We start from the raw sequence: 17,176 nt of genomic DNA, 5'->3' as shown, positions 1-17,176 counted from the left end.
AGTCACTGTGGCTATTTGAGTTTACATTTTTGTCGTTTGGAGATAGTGAGTGTAGCTGTGAACGCTAGAATATGGAGTGCCAAATGGAGAAATCGAAACATTCGGGACATATTCTTCTGCTTGAGTCGAGTAGAGGGGCGATAGCAGCGGAGACACTCAGGAGCATTTGCGCTGTGTACGAGAATAATCCCAATGCACAGGGCACGAGAAGAAATTGGTTTTCTCGTTTTGAGGAGGATCGTTTTGACATCAGTGACACTCCACATTCAGGAAGGCTTTTGGGGCTGGACGAAGATCGTTTAAATGCATTAACCCACAACGATTCACGTCAGTGTACTCGAGAACTGGCAAAAGTGATGAACTGTGATCATTCCACCATCGTGCGACATTTGCATGCAATAAGGAAGGTTTAAAAGTCGACTGCGTGAGTACCGCACGTGCTAAGCAAAAATCACAAAAATCAGCGGATGGCCATATGTGCATCTTTGCTTCCTCGTCATCAATTGGCTCGTGAACACCACCGACCATTCCTGTCCCGTACCGTTACTGGTGACGAGAAATGGTGTCTTTATTAAAAATAAGGAAAAGAAAGGAATGGCTGTGCGCGAACAAAGCAGCAGCTCCCCTACAAAGCCCTGCTCAAACATCCACAAAATACGTTATGCATCTAGTGAAACAATGACAGTGCAGACGCAATCGAAGAACAACGACGAGGAATATTGCGTGAAGTGATGCTCCTCTACGGTAACGCCCTCCCGCATTTTGCTAGACTCACAAAAAACACCTGATCTTGCGCCCTCAGATTTTCACCTTCCCCAGTCTTTTATCATCCGGAACTGAGGGAAATTCCTTTATGGATGAAACTGCGCTCCGAACATGGCTCCACGAGTTCTTTGCCTCAAAACCACATGTGATTTGTACAATTGCGGAATCGAAAAGTTACCCCAGCGTTGTCAGACTTTCATAATACTGAAGAAGCATATATTATTTATGACAAAAGTCTTTTGTTATGAGTTTCTGTTGTGTTTATTAAAATCATGGATGAAACGCTGCGAACTTATGCGCCATCCCAATATTTACGATCGCGTTGTACGACATCGCGCATGTTTAACTGTCACGCATGTCTATTTGCGATCGAGCTAATTATTTACGAGCGCTTCTACTACCTCAAGCTTGTACTTCCTGAGCTTCTAACATCGACCATATATTTTAATCTTCTTATTTTCAACTCTCTTTAACTTTTGCTAACTGTTTTTATTACATGTTTATGTGCAGCACGCACCAGTCTGCTACAAGTATTATTTTACGTATTTTTCCCTCCAGGAATTTCGATTATTCTTAAAGAAAACTATGAATCGACACTCGTTATCTATAGCGTAGCACAGGTAATCCTTTCAGGTATTCAAGTAAAAATTAACACTCTTAATCATTATACCGATTATAAGAACGTTGAGTAATGATCGACTTTAATTAATCAGAATAACAACACACAGACACAAGTTCAAAGAGAGCGCAACACTGAGCAATAAGAGTATATACTCTACAAAATGCGCGAGAATGAGGAAAAAATAACAACCTAAATACAGATCAAATGTCTTTCGATTTTATAAACTTCTATACATATATGGATTAAAAAGGAATATGAACGAATAACTTCCAGCCATTGGGAGAGAGAGAGAAAAAAAACCTGAAACGGCGAGGTTTCAAAACACGTGTATTAGGTTTGCCGATAATTAGCCAGAAATAATGGAGTAATCGGGAGGTAGGAGGAAAAAAGTAGCAAATCGGGATTCTCGCCTAAATGGGGAAAGTTGGCACGTAATGATGTATCAAGGGCCGGCTCAGACTTCTGCTAATGTTGGGGAAACCTTCCTTGAAAAGCCAGTGACTGCGTGTGGTACAACGGCATGGTGCAAATCTTTCAACTCGGCCCCACTTCGTCGACTTACTGTTCCCGTAAGAACCCCAGTTATCGAACCGGCGAAAGGGGGCCTTATAATGAATCATCCTCCTGTAACATCAGCTTTTCTTAAATAGAAATAACCGTTACCATGTATACTATCGATTCTTGCATAGGTTAAAATTATCTCAGCTGTTTCACTAAAAGATTTCATAGGATTTTGTATACGATGTTTTATATTTCAGGCTAAAATGTATAGAAAAGAAATTAATGTGTTACAATCGATATGTACTAATAGTTAAAATTACTCTTCTTTTAAAAATAACTGAAATTACAAGATTTTTAACAGACTTAAATTAATATTATTAATCGCGCAATCTAACGCTAATTATTAAATTTGTTTCTAGATTTATTTATGAAATAATTATATAATTTGGTAAAGATTCTTCTCCTGTCGAGAAAGTTTGTAAACTCCTTTGCTTTGCAAACTCTATGGAAATTGAGTTACTGCAGAATGTAAGTAGTAGTGGGCATGCCTCAGATGGAAGTAGACGTTTTTATAAGTTTGTCACCAACAATGTAATTATTGGCTTTTGAATGTGGAAATTATAAAGTCGGTGTGATTTAGCAGAATGGGATACAATAAAAAGATATTCATAGCAACAGACAACTCTTCCTCAGTTCCTAGACACAAGATTTTGAGCAACAACAACATAATTAAAATCTTCTTTTTTTGTAATCTTAGTCCTCTCTAAGTTTTCAAAATTTGTGCAAAGCATGAGAACTTTAATGGCGATGTGTGGGAGTGAAAGATTACAACCTACAGTTTAATGTCGAATCCGAATCACGTGTCGTACCTGGCGATTCCCCACATCTTTGACAGATAAAGGCTACGTTAAAGACAGATAGAAAATTATTTACCGCTAAACCAACATGCCCGACTGGCGGATGATGCACAGAGTGATCTTGAGGATAGCTTACTGTTTTACTATTTATTTTAAAATTTATCACAAAATTAACATTTTTATCATAGTGAGCAACGAGTACAAGAATAAATTGGTAAAAATTAAGCAATCAGTTGTTTCAAGGTGGTGGTTCCGCTTTTGAACCACTGGGAAATAAAATTTTGAAGCACTTGCCATTTCATGAGATGTTTGAAAACAAAATCGCCTCTTAAAAAATACGTAATAATGGGCCTAAAATTTAATAAATTGGTATCACAAGTACATACTGGCCAGCAATTTCATTTCCAAGGAAGGAAGGAAGGATGATTGGGTTTAAAATCCCGTCGATACCGATATCATTAGAGACGGGAACAGAAGTCTGCCGTGCCCTTTCAATGGAACCATCCCGGCATTTGCTTGGAGCGATATAAGGAAATCACGGAAAATCTAAATCTGGATGGCCGGACACGGGTTTGAACCGCTTTCCTCCAGAATGCTAGTCCAGTGCGCTAACTACTGCGCCATCTCGCTCGGTTTTCATTTCTAAATCAATTATGAAAGCAGCAGCACAAACTCAAATTTACGGGACGGGAACTTCAGATATTTTTCCTTCGGCGCCTATCCGGTTCAGATGTTGGCGATCGTGATGGATTTCTTCTCTTGTTGGTAGGAACACGGAACTGTTCCGTCGAGCACACTTAGCCAGCAGCTAAGGTTGTCAAACCAAGATATTTGTCTCCTTCCAGGACCTCCTTTGCTGTAGATTTTCCTCTTAAGTATTCTTTTGTAGCAAATCATATCTATTTGTATTCCGCATACAACTTTCAGCGTTTCACATCTTGATCGATTAAGGGGTAGTGCTCAAAACTTCTACGTCTGTCACTCTGTGGGTCCAAGGTATTCTCAGGATCCGCCTATGAAGCCACAATTCAAAGGCTGCCAGCTTCTTCTCCGTGTTTTTATTTGTGGTCCATGTCTCTACCCCATACAGGAGGATAAATATACAGAGCACTGCAAAAGTCTGATTTTTTTTTCGTAATGTTAGGTTGTAGCCTTTGAAGACAACACTCATTTTCTGAAACACAGTTCTTGCTTTCCCGATGCGAATCTTGATTTCTTGCGAGTTATCCAAATTTTCGTTTACTACGGTTCGAAGGTATGCGTATTTTTCACCCCTTCTGTAGTTCTATGGTTTATGACTAAGCTTACTCCTGTAATATTTTCCTTATTTACGATCATGAGTTTCGTCTTTGTGACGTTTATTTCATGCCCATGCTGACTGCTTACCCTTACTGTTCTATCCATAAATAATTTTACGCATGGATAGCTTCAGCAAATACACTCCTGGAAATGGAAAAAAGAACACATTGACACCGGTGTGTCAGACCCACCATACTTGCTCCGGACACTGCGAGAGGGCTGTACAAGCAATGATCACACGCACGGCACAGCGGACACACCAGGAACCGCGGTGTTGGCCGTCGAATGGCGCTAGCTGCGCAGCATTTGTGCACCGCCGCCGTCAGTGTCAGCCAGTTTGCCGTGGCATACGGAGCTCCATCGCAGTCTTTAACACTGGTAGCATGCCGCGACAGCGTGGACGTGAACCGTATGTGCAGTTGACGGACTTTGAGCGAGGGCGTATAGTGGGCATGCGGGAGGCCGGGTGGACGTACCGCCGAATTGCTCAACACGTGGGGCGTGAGGTCTCCACAGTACATCGATGTTGTCGCCAGTGGTCGGCGGAAGGTGCACGTGCCCGTCGACCTGGGACCGGACCGCAGCGACGCACGGACGCACGCCAAGACCGTAGGATCCTACGCAGTGCCTTAGGGGACCGCACCGCCACTTCCCAGCAAATTAGGGACACTGTTGCTCCTGGGGTATCGGCGAGGACCATTCGCAACCGTCTCCATGAAGCTGGGCTACGGTCCCGCACACCGTTAGGCCGTCTTCCGCTCACGCCCCAACATCGTGCAGCCCGCCTCCAGTGGTGTCGCGACAGGCGTGAATGGAGGGACGAATGGAGACGTCTTCAGCGATGAGAGTCGCTTCTGCCTTGGTGCCAATGATGGTCGTATGCGTGTTTGGCGCCGTGCAGGTGAGCGCCACAATCAGCATACGACCGAGGCACACAGGTCTGCATACGACCGAGGCACACAGGGCCAACACCCGGCATCATGGTGTGGTGAGCGATCTCCCACACTGGCCGTACACCACTGGTGATCGTCGAGGGGACACTGAATAGTGCACGGTACATCCAAACCGTCATCGAACCCATCGTTCTACCATTCCTAGACCGGCAAGGGAACTTGCTGTTCCAACAGGACAATGCACGTCCGCATGTATCCCGTGCCACCCAACGTGCTCTAGAAGGTGTACGTCAACTACCCTGGCCAGCAAGATCTCCGGATCTGTCCCCCATTGAGCATGTTTGGGACTGGATGAAGCGTCGTCTCACGCGGTCTGCACGTCCAGCACGAACGCTGGTCCATCTGAGGCGCCAGGTGGAAATGGCATGGCAAGCCGTTCCACAGGACTACATCCAGCATCTCTACGATCGTCTCCATGGGAGAATAGCAGCCTGCATTGCTGCGAAAGGTGGATATACACTGTACTAGTGCCGACATTGTGCATGCTCTGTTGCCTGTGTCTATGTGCCTGTGGTTCTGTCAGTGTGATCATGTGATGTATCTGACCCCAGGAATGTGTCAATAAAGTTTCCCCTTCCTGGGACAATGAATTCACGGTGTTCTTATTTCAATTTCCAGGAGTGTAGAATATAATCATCAGCATATTGAATGTTGTTTAATCTTATTCCATTTATCACAAGTTCTTCTTCTACTTCTTCCAGGATTCTCTGAATATGAATTCTGAGTATATATTAAATAGTATGAGCGACAAGATACATCCCTGCCTTACTCCCCTGAGAATTTCGACTGCTTCGATGTAGTCCCCAAGAATAGGCGCGCTGTCAGATTCCAGTACAGGTTCTTGATGATTCGCAGATATCTTTTCCCCATTCCAATATTTATCAAAATCTCCATCAATTTGTCGTGCTTTCTCTATCTAAGGCCTTCTGGAAATCTAAATACGTTTTAAATTAGATACAGATGATCATCAGTTAGAACGAAATGTTGGCTTTTGGCAGTTCGATGTTGTCATTCCTTAAGTCATTCTACACTACTGGCCATTAAAATTGCTACACCACGAAGATGAGATGCTAAAGAAGCGAAATTTAACCGGCAGGAAGAAGATGCTGTGATATGCAAATGATTTTTTTGGCCGGCCGAAGTGCCCGTGCGGTTCTAGGCGCTGCAGTCTGGAACCGCGAGACCGCAACCGGTCGCAGGTTCGAAACCTGCCTCGGGCATGGATGTGTGTGATGTCCTTAGGTTAGTTAGGTTTAAGTAGTTCTAAGTTCTAGGGGACTGATGACCACAGTAGTTAAGTCCCATAGTGCTCAGAGCCATTTTGATTAGTTTTTCAGAGCATTCACACAAGGTTGGCGCCAGTGGCGACACCTACAGCGTGCTGACATGAGGAAGGTTTCCAACTGATTTCTCATACACAAACAGCAGTTGACCGGCGTTGCCTGGTGAAACGTTGTTGTGATGCCTCGTGCAAGGAGGAGAAATGCGTACCACCACGTTTTCGAATTTGATAAAGGTCGGATTCTAGCATATCGCGATTGCGGTTTATCGTATCGCGACATTGCTGCTCACCTTGGTCGAGATCCAATGACTGTTAGCACAATAAGGAATCGGTGGGTTCAGGAGGGTAATACGGAACGCCGTGCTGGACCCCAACGGCCTCGTACCACTAGCAGTCGAGATGACAGGTATCTTGTCCGCGCGGCTGTAACGGATCGTGCAGCCACGTCTCGATCCCTGAGTCAACAGATGGGGAGGTCTGCAAAACAACAACCATCTGCACGAACAGTTCGACGACGTTTGCAACAGCACGGACTATCAGCTCGTAGACCCTGGCTGCGGTTACCCTTGACGCTGCATCACAGACAGGAGCGCCCGCGATGGTGTACTCATCGACGAACCTGGGTGCACGAATGGCAAAACGTCATTTTTTCGGAAGAATCCAGGTTCTGTTTACAGCATCACGATGGTCGCATACGTGTTTGGCGACATCGCGGTGAACGCACATTGGAAGCGTGTATTCGTTATCGCCATACTGGCGTATCACCCAGCGTGATGGTAGGGGGTGCCATTGGTTTCACGTCTCGGTCACCTCTTGTTCGCATTGACGGCACTTTGAACAGTGGACGTTATATTTCAGATGTGTTACGACCCGTGGCCCTACCCTTCATTCGATCGCTGTGAAACCCTACATTTCAGCAGCATAATGCACGACCGCATGTTGCAGGTCTTGTACAGGCGTTTCTGGATACAGAAAATATTCGACTGTTGCCCTGGCCAGCGCATTCTCCAGATCTCTCACCAACTGAAAACGTCTCGTCAATGGTGACCGCGCAACAGGCTCGTCACAATACGCCAGTCACTACTCTCGATGAACTGTGGTATAGTGTTGAAGCTGCATGGGCAGCTGTACCTGTACATGCCATCCAAGCTCTGTGTGACTCAATGCCCAGGCGTATCAAGGCCGTTATTAGGCCAGAGGTGGTTGTTCTGGGTACTGATTTCTCACGATCTATGCACCCAAACTGCGTGAAAATGTAATCACATGTTAGTTCTAGTATATTTGTCAAATGAATACCCGTTAACCATCTGCATTTCTTCCTGGTGTAGCAATTTTAATGGCCAGTAGTGTAGTAATGAGCGCATATCGCTACTATAATAGTCTCCTCAAGAAGATGAACATTTTAACTGTATGAAAGTTTTTGGTACTTACTGCGTCACCCTGATGCAGATTCCGTCATCGTTTGCAGTTCTCGCCGATCCCCAGGTAACAACAGCTGAGAGGGCGCAGGCTGCCAGGATCAGCCAACACTGCTGGCGCGCCATCACCTGTCAACACCAATAGTTGTTGTTGTTGTTGTTGGTGGTGGTGGTGGTGGTGGTGGTGGTGGTGGCGGTATGAGGTTTGACCGAATGAAAGCTTGATTAACATCTTCACCTACATACACTCCTGGAAATTGAAATAAGAACACCGTGAATTCATTGTCCCAGGAAGGGGAAACTTTATTGACACATTCCTGGGGTCAGATACATCACATGATCACACTGACAGAACCACAGGCACATAGACACAGGCAACAGAGCATGCACAATGTCGGCACTAGTACAGTGTATATCCACCTTTCGCAGCAATGCAGGCTGCTATTCTCCCATGGAGACGATCGTAGAGATGCTGGATGTAGTTCTGTGGAACGGCTTGCCATGCCATTTCCACCTGGCGCCTCAGTTGGACCAGCGTTCGTGCTGGACGTGCAGACCGCGTGAGACGACGCTTCATCCAGTCCCAAACATGCTCAATGGGGGACAGATCCGGAGATCTTGCTGGCCAGGGTAGTTGACGTACACCTTCTAGAGCACGTTGGGTGGCACGGGATACATGCGGACGTGCATTGTCCTGTTGGAACAGCAAGTTCCCTTGCCGGTCTAGGAATGGTAGAACGATGGGTTCGATGACGGTTTGGATGTACCGTGCACTATTCAGTGTCCCCTCGACGATCACCAGTGGTGTACGGCCAGTGTAGGAGATCGCTCCCCACACCATGATGCCGGGTGTTGGCCCTGTGTGCCTCGGTCGTATGCAGTCCTGATTGTGGCGCTCACCTGCACGGCGCCAAACACGCATACGACCATCATTGGCACCAAGGCAAAAGCGACTCTCATCGCTGAAGACGACACGTCTCCATTCGTCCCTCCATTCACGCCTGTCGCGACACCACTGGAGGCGGGCTGCACGATGTTGGGGCGTGAGCGTAAGACGGCCTAACGGTGTGCGGGACCGTAGCCCAGCTTCATGGAGACGGTTGCGAATGGTCCTCGCAGATACCCCAGGAGCAACAGTGTCCCTAATTTGCTGGGAAGTGGCGGTGCGGTCCCCTACGGCACTGCGCAGGATCCTACGGTCTTGGCGTGCATCCGTGCGTCGCTGCGGTCGGGTCCCAGGTCGACGGGCACGTGCACCTTCCGCCGACCACTGGCGACAACATCGATGTACTGTGGAGACCTCACGCCCCACGTGTTGAGCAATTCGGCGGTACGTCCACCCGGCCTCCCGCATGCCCACTATACGCCCTCGCTCAAAGTCCGTCAACTGCACATACGGTTCACGTCCACGCTGTCGCGGCATGCTACCAGTGTTAAAGACTGCGATGGAGCTCCGTATGCCACGGCAAACTGGCTGACACTGACGGTGGCGGTGCACAAATGCTGCGCAGCTAGCGCCATTCGACGGCCAACACCGCGGTTCCTGGTGTGTCCGCTGTGCCGTGCGTGCGTGTGATCATTGCTTGTACAGCCCTCTCGCAGTGTCCGGAGCAAGTATGGTGGGTCTGACACACCGCTGTCAATGTGTTCTTTTTTCCATTTCCAGGAGTGTATATAGGGTGCGTCAAAAAAATGTATACACACTAACTGTCATAGACAATTTATTTCCCGTTCTACAAGGTTATATATCTGTGAGAAAGTAATGGTATATTTCTTCAACAGGTGGCAGCAGTGGCAAGGAAGTAACTGCAACATGGCGGACGTGCGTTTGAGCTTTGAAGCGCGGAAGCAGATAATTAAGTGAACTGGAAGTTTGAGTATGTAGCTGCGGTTCAAATGGTTCAAATGGCTCTGAGCACTATGGGACTCAACTGCTGTGGTCATCAGTCCCCTAGAACTTAGAACTACTTAAACCTAACTAACCTAAGGACAGCACACAACACCCAGCCATCACGAGGCAGAGAAAATCCCTGACCCCGCCGGGAATCGAACCCCGGAACCCGGGCGTGGGAAGCGAGAACGCTACCGCACGACCACGAGATCCGGGCAGCTGCGGTTCGAAGACAGTGGAGAAGTCAGTATGGTACAGAACCACCTTCAAGGTTAACAATTACACGTCTGCGAGACAAATTCGAAATTCACGGAACAGTGTGTGATGTGCATAAAGGTCGATATGGGCGATCTCGTACAGCTACAGGTGATGATTCCACAACTGCGCTCTCGGAACTGTTTCAGCCTTCGCCTCAAAAATCTTCAAAGGCAAGCGGCACGTGAGAGTAATGTAAGTGCTAGTAGTGTGCTACGCATTCTGAATAAAGGCAAGTTTCGTGTGTACATTCCAAGGCTGATGCAACAGCTAAGTGACGACGATCCAGATCGAAGGTTATAATTTTGTGAATGTGTTCAGATGGTGAGACGTGAACCGGGATTTAGGGGCAACATAATTTGGTCGGATGAAGCCCAATTCAAACTCAATGGAACTGTCAATGGACACAATCGTGTGTACTGGGCTGAAGATAATCCTGACATTACAGTTGAAAAGGCTGTGAATTTGCCTGGTGTAAATGTGTGCTGTGGTTTGTCTGCAAGGGGACTCATTGGGCCTTTCCGCTTTGAAGGTACTGTTACTGGAGAAACGTACTGAACAATGCTTGCTGACTCCATATTCCCTGCTATTCGTGCATTATACGGTAATGATTAGTTTTATTTCCAACAAGATGGTGCCTCACCGCAATATCATAGGGACGTACGAGCACACCTGGATCACAATGTGCCAGGCCAGTGTGTGGTGTCACCGCCAGACACCACACTTGCTAGGTGGTAGCTTTAAATCGGCCGCGATCCATTAGTACATGTCGGACCCGCGTGTCGCCACTTTCAGTGATAGCAGACCGAGCGCCACCACACGGCAGGTCTAGAGAGACGTACTGGCACTCGCCCCAGTTGTACGGACGACGTAGCTAGCGATGCACACTGACGAAGCCTCGCTCAGATAGAATAGCCTTCAGCTAAGTCCATGGCTACGACCTAGCAAGGTGCCATTAGCCTTACATAGCTTGTATCTTAAGAGCCTCACTTGTCTCGTCAAGAGCGATGTACCACAAGGATGGATTAAAGTTAAGTATTCCAGAAGCTACGTACTTTTCTTTATAGCATTCATTACGTATCCTGTTTCAGACCTCACGGCCATCTGCGTGAGCTTAGCGCGTGCCTTTCGGCTTCCTCGCATTGTGTCTAGGCTGTCTTGCCTAGACACAACACAGTGGATAGGACGCAGGGGACCAACCGAGTTTCCTGCGCGCTCTCCAGACCTCACGCCGCTGGATTTCTTCTTATGAGGCACAGTAAAAGATGAGGCGTACAAACGTAAACCACGTAACCTGGGCACACTTTGGACTGAGATTCAGGCAGTGTGCGCAGAAATCTCATTGGACACTTTGGTACGAAGTACGGAATCACTGGTGACTCGTACTCAGAAATGTATTGGTGCTGAAGGCCACCAGTTTGGACATCAATCACATTTGCAAAGTACATTTATTTTTCCAATTGGACTTTAAGCTTTCCATTTCCAGAAATTTAACATTGCAGATCGGGAAATAAATTTTCTATGACGCTTCAAAGTGTGTATACATTTTTTTGACGCACCCTGTATACTCTGCAAGCCACTGTACGGTGCGTGGCGGAGTATACCCTGTACTACTTCTAGTCATTTGCTTTTCTGTTCCACTCGCAAATAGAGCGAAGGGAAAAGGACTGTCTATAAGCCTCCATATGAGCCCCAATTCCTCAGAAGAATCGTTCTGCAGTCAGCCTCAAATACCGGTTCTCTACAGTTTTCTTAGTAGTGTTTCTCGAAGCGAACGTCGCCTTCCCTCCAGGGATTCCCACTTCGGTTCCCGAAGCATCTCCGTTACACTTACGTGTTATTGGAACCTACCGGAAACAAATCTAGCTGTCCGCCTCTGAATTGCTTCGATGTCTTCCTTCAATCCGACTTGGTACAGATCCCAAACACCCGAGCAGTACTCAAAAATAGGTCGCAAAAGAGTCCTATATGCGGTCTCCTTTTTAGGAAAGAGTGGTTCACCTGTAAAGGAGACCATTCGCCTTTCCTACCACAGTTCTCACATGCTCGTTATCTCATATCGCGTTGTAACGTTACAGCCAAATATTTAAACGACTTGACTGCGTCAAGCAGGACACTAGTAATACTGTATCCGAACATTGCAGGTTTGTTCTTCCTTCTCATCCACAAATGGCTCTGAGCACTATGGGACTCAACTGCTGTGGTCATCAGTCCCCTAGAACTCAGAACTACTTAAACCTAACTAACCTAAGGACATCACACACATCCATGCCCGAGGCAGGGTTCGCACCTGCGACCGTAGCGGTCGCGCGGTTCCAAACAGTAGCGCCTAGAACCGCTCGACCACTCCGGCCGGCCTACTCATCCACATTAACTTGCAGTTTTCCATATTTAGGGCTAGCTGACATTCATCACACCAACTGGAAATTTTGTCTAAGTGGTCTTGTATCTACCTATAGTCACTCAACTTCGACACCTTACGGTACACCACAGCATCAACAGCAAACAACCGCAGATAGAGAACAACAGAGGTCCTACCACACTTCCCTGGGGCCCTCCTGACGATGCCTTTGTCTCTGATGAACATTTACCGTCGAGGAACAACATACTGGGTTCCATTATTTAAGAAGTCTTCGAATCACTCACATAACTGTGAACTTATTCCATATGCTCGTACCTTCGTGAACAGTCTGCAATGGGGCACCGTGTAAAAAAAACTTTCCGGAAATCTAGAAATGTGGAATCTGCCTGTTGCCCTTCATCCATAGTTCGCAGTGTATGTGAGAAAAGGGCAAGTTTCGCACGAACAATGTTTTCTAAAACCATGCTGATTGATGCACATAAGCTTCTCAGTCTCAAGAAAGTTTATTTTATTCGAACTGAGAATATGTTCAAGGATTCTGCAGCAGTCAGAAGTTAGGAATGTTCGGTCTGTAATTTTCGGGGTCCGTTCTTTTACCCTTCTTATATATTGGAGTCACCAACGTCTTTTTCCAGTCGCATTGGGACTTTCTGCTGGGGGAGAAATTCACGATTCAAGCTACGTGAGGAGCCAATGCCGTAGAGTACTCTTTGCAAAGTCGAACTGGGATTCAATCCGGACGTTGTGGTTTATTTACTTCCAAATTTTTCAGTTTTTTTCTCTACGCCTGGTATGCTTATTACTATGTCGTCCATACGGGGCTCTGCCCGATGGTGAAATGACGATATGTTTGTACGATTCTCCTGTGTGTATCGTTTCTTGAACGCGAAATTTGATACTTCGGCTTTTGATTTGCTGTCTTCAACTGCCACACCAGACTGGTCAACAAGGGACTGAATGGAAGCCTTCGACCCGCTTAGCGATACTACGTACCACCAAACTTTCCTCGCGTTCCCTGACAGATCTTTTGCTAAGGTGTTACGGTGGTAGTTGTTGTATGCTTCGCGCATAGATATTTTCACAGACGACCGAATCTCTACTAACTTTCGCTTGTCGTCATTTGTGCGTTCCTTTTTGAACCGATAGTGCAACACCCTCTGCTTCCTCAGCGTCCGCCGAATGTCGTTATTAGACCATGGTGGGTCTTTTCCATCCTTTATCCACTTACTAGGCACATAACTCTCCAGACCACAATTTACAGTCTGCTTAAGCTTTGTTTTAATAAATACACTCCTGGAAATTGAAATAAGAACACCGTGAATTCATTGTCCCAGGAAGGGGAAACTTTATTGACACATTCCTGGGGTCAGATACATCACATGATCACACTGACAGAACCACAGGCACATAGACACAGGCAACAGAGCATGCACAATGTCGGCACTAGTACAGTGTATATCCACCTTTCGCAGCAATGCAGGCTGCTATTCTCCCATGGAGACGATCGTAGAGATGCTGGATGTAGTCCTGTGGAACGGCTTGCCATGCCATTTCCACCTGGCGCCTCAGTTGGACCAGCGTTCGTGCTGGACGTGCACACCGCGTGAGACGACGCTTCATCCAGTCCCAAACATGCTCAATGGGGGACAGATCCGGAGATCTTGCTGGCCAGGGTAGTTGACTTACACCTTCTAGAGCACCTTAGGTGCACGGGATACATGCGGACGTGCATTGTCCTGTTGGAACAGCAAGTTCCCTTGCCGGTCTAGGAATGGTAGAACGATGGGTTCGATGACGGTTTGGATGTACCGTGCACTATTCAGTGTCCCCTCGACGATCACCAGTGGTGTACGGCCAGTGTAGGAGATCGCTCCCCACACCATGATGCCGGGTGTTGGCCCTGTGTGCCTCGGTCGTATGCAGTCCTGATTGTGGCGCTCACCTGCACGGCGCCAAACACGCATACGACCATCATTGGCACCAAGGCAGAAGCGACTCTCATCGCTGAAGACGACACGTCTCCATTCGTCCCTCCATTCACGCCTGTCGCGACACCACTGGAGGCGGGCTGCACGATGCTGGGGCGTGAGCGGAAGACGGGCTAACGGTGTGCGGGACCGTAGCCCAGCTTCATGGAGACGGTTGCGAATGGTCCTCGCCGATACCCCAGGAGCAACAGTGTCCCTAATTTGCTGGGAAGTGGCGGCGCGGTCCCCTACGGCACTGCGTAGGATCCTACGGTCTTGGCGTGCATCCGTGCGTCGCTGCGGTCCGGTCCCAGGTCGACGGGCACGTGCACCTTCCGCCGACCACTGGCGACAACATCGATGTACTGTGGAGACCTCACGGCCCACGTGTTGAGCAATTCGGCGGTACGTCCACCCGGCCTCCCGCATGCCCACTATACGCCCTCGCTCAAAGTCCGTCAACTGCACATACGGTTCACGTCCACGCTGTCGCGGCATGCTACCAGTGTTAAAGACTGCGATGGAGCTCCGTATGCCACGGCAAACTGGCTGACACTGACGGCGGCGGTGCACAAATGCTGCGCAGCTAGCGCCATTCGACGGCCAACACCGCTGTTCCTGGTGTGTCCGCTGTGCCGTGCGTGTGATCATCGCTTGTACAGCCCTCTCGCAGTGTCCGGAGCAAGCATGGTGGGTCTGACACACCGGTGTCCATGTGTTCTTTTTTCCATTTCCAGGAGTGTAAATAGCATTGTAACAAGCAGCTGGTTGCTGTAATCTGTGTACGACTCAACCTATAAACGGTGTATCGGTTTTCCCATAAAAACCAACAGCGAGAAATCAATGCTGCAATTCTCGACGTTTGGTCATACGGTGCGTTGTGATTTTTGCAAGCCCTCACATGTTGTAGTCCAGTGTAAATGTCTGTTTAGCAACAGTGAGAACCCTATACAATACTTTTCGTAAGTAAGCAAAATAATTAGTGTGGTATCGATGGTTGCGATGCCACAGCGTAGGTTGGCAGTACGAGAGCGGAAGATCTTCACCGACCACAGCGCCCTCTAGCCGACGCTGTGCAGTTCTCGAGCGCCGCTCCACTTTCGCCCAGTTCATGGAGAGCAGACGGCCGAGAACCATCGCTTTAGCTTAACTTGCTAATGAGGTCCACCCGCCGCCTTCCAGGCGCTATTCAAAAATTAGTTAATCCGAGTGACCTGAAATTTTGTACAGTTGATCTTGTTTTCTCCGTGAAAATTATAATGCCTGCCGAACACCTATCAGCTGGCAGATCTACCGGGCAGGTACGAAAGAGAAGGCAGTTACGTGCTTGTCAGGCAAGTGAGGATCGCCAAGCAACCAGAATCGGTTACGGACTGCTTCATCACGTGTATCACAATCAGTAGGCCAACGCCCAGCAAGAAATTTATCTGATCGTTTACGATCGCGTGCTTTGGAATGAGGACAACACTCAACAAGAAATTCCATATGATCGCTTACGAGCTGTTCGATGCGTGCACTGGACACAGCAAGGCAACGAACAGCTAAGCCGATATTACACGACACGTGTAACGTGCACAAATTAGGTGTAGACGGCACGCTATGTAGCTGCCGAACAGGCGACGCAACGATTTTAGCAGATCTTTTATCTGTCGAGGAGAAATAGCAGGAGTTTTACGTGCCGCTCATCCGCGGATGCACAGTATAGAAGATGTACGAGGTCTGTTCGGAAAATTCCGGAACTTTGTTACCTTTTACTCAATTCGTATGGTCTCCTTCGAAATACTCTCTTCCACAATTGACACACTGCTCCAACACCGTTCCCAATTCCGGAAGCAGTCTTGATACGGCTTTTGCCGGATCGTGCGAAGCGCCATCTGCGAATTTTGTTTTTATCTCGTCGTTGCAAATCTTCGTCATTTCAATGGGGTTTGCAAATAAAAACGTCCAGCGGCCAGGTCTGGAGAGTACAGAGGATGAGGCACCACAGTGACTTCGTTTGTGCAGTAACCACGTACCAATTTCAGGCCGTTTCCTTCTCACATTTTCTCGCAGACGTCGCAACACGCCCCGATAGTACCATCGATTAACAGTTTGTCCCTGTAGACTCCTTCAAAGTCAAAGAAAACTTATCACCACAGCTTTTGCATTTGACCTCACCTGACGAGCTTTTCTTGGAGAACCTTTCCCGACCCACTGTGAAGATTGAACCTTGGTCTCAATATCTTTATCGTAGAAGCACGCCTGAACACCAATTATGATTCTCTCAAGGAGTATCTCAGTCTCATTTGCGCCATCCAAAAGCTCTTCACAGATTTCTGGTCTTGACTCTTACACCGTCGGACGGCTACAAGATGCATTCCACGATGCTGCGTCATGATTTCATGACAAGATCCAACTGAAAAGTTACACTTCTTTCGGACAGTAGGTCTTCGATTCGCAAGCACAATTTCGTCCACGATCGTGACATGAGCATCGTCGGTAGACATCCAATGGTGTCCTGAACCGAGGATAATATTTAACTTCCGTCCGGCCATTTTTAAATCGCGTGAACCATTCGCAACATCGAGTTCGGCTTAAGCAGTCGTCACCGTAGGCTTCCTACATCAAATGGTCCGTCTCTATAAAGGTTTTCTTGAGCTTCACGCAACATTTAATGCAGACGCGCTGCTACTCTAACTCTGCCACATGGAAATTCGCAAACTGCGACACAACGTTCTACTTAACACAGAACTGAACACACAACAATGAAACTTTGGCAGTTACACACTAAATACATGCGTTTTCAGGGATGCCAACCGCATTTCGCTCCAACACACCATTGCCGCGAAATTACGAATGCCGGAATTTTTTGAACAGACGGTATTTGAGCAATCGCAGAACGCAGCATTTCGAGTGGGCTACCGGCTTGGTATTCTTTTTACGTGTGATCAGCACATGGGATGTGCGTCAGCTCTTGAGAACTATTTTTTGGTTACTGCGCGAGATATTCTACACATTTTCCAGT

General features: G+C 47.5%; 1 protein-coding gene across 1 annotated transcript in view; it reads right to left on the bottom strand.

Moving 5' to 3' along the window:
* LOC124718916 (pneumococcal serine-rich repeat protein-like) overlaps positions 1–17,176 on the bottom strand; it is a 282,270-nt gene that overhangs the window by 152,042 nt on the left and 113,052 nt on the right. The window contains exon 2 of the mRNA XM_047244570.1: positions 7,711–7,826. Coding sequence (XP_047100526.1) covers positions 7,711–7,823 — 113 coding nt within the window. The 5' untranslated portion in view covers positions 7,824–7,826. The remainder of the gene's footprint in view (positions 1–7,710; positions 7,827–17,176) is intronic.

Source organism: Schistocerca piceifrons, chromosome 10 (genome assembly GCF_021461385.2).
Source record: "Schistocerca piceifrons isolate TAMUIC-IGC-003096 chromosome 10, iqSchPice1.1, whole genome shotgun sequence".
In the NCBI taxonomy this organism is placed as follows: domain Eukaryota; kingdom Metazoa; phylum Arthropoda; class Insecta; order Orthoptera; family Acrididae; genus Schistocerca; species Schistocerca piceifrons.
This window is presented reverse-complemented; position numbering and strand designations above follow the sequence as displayed.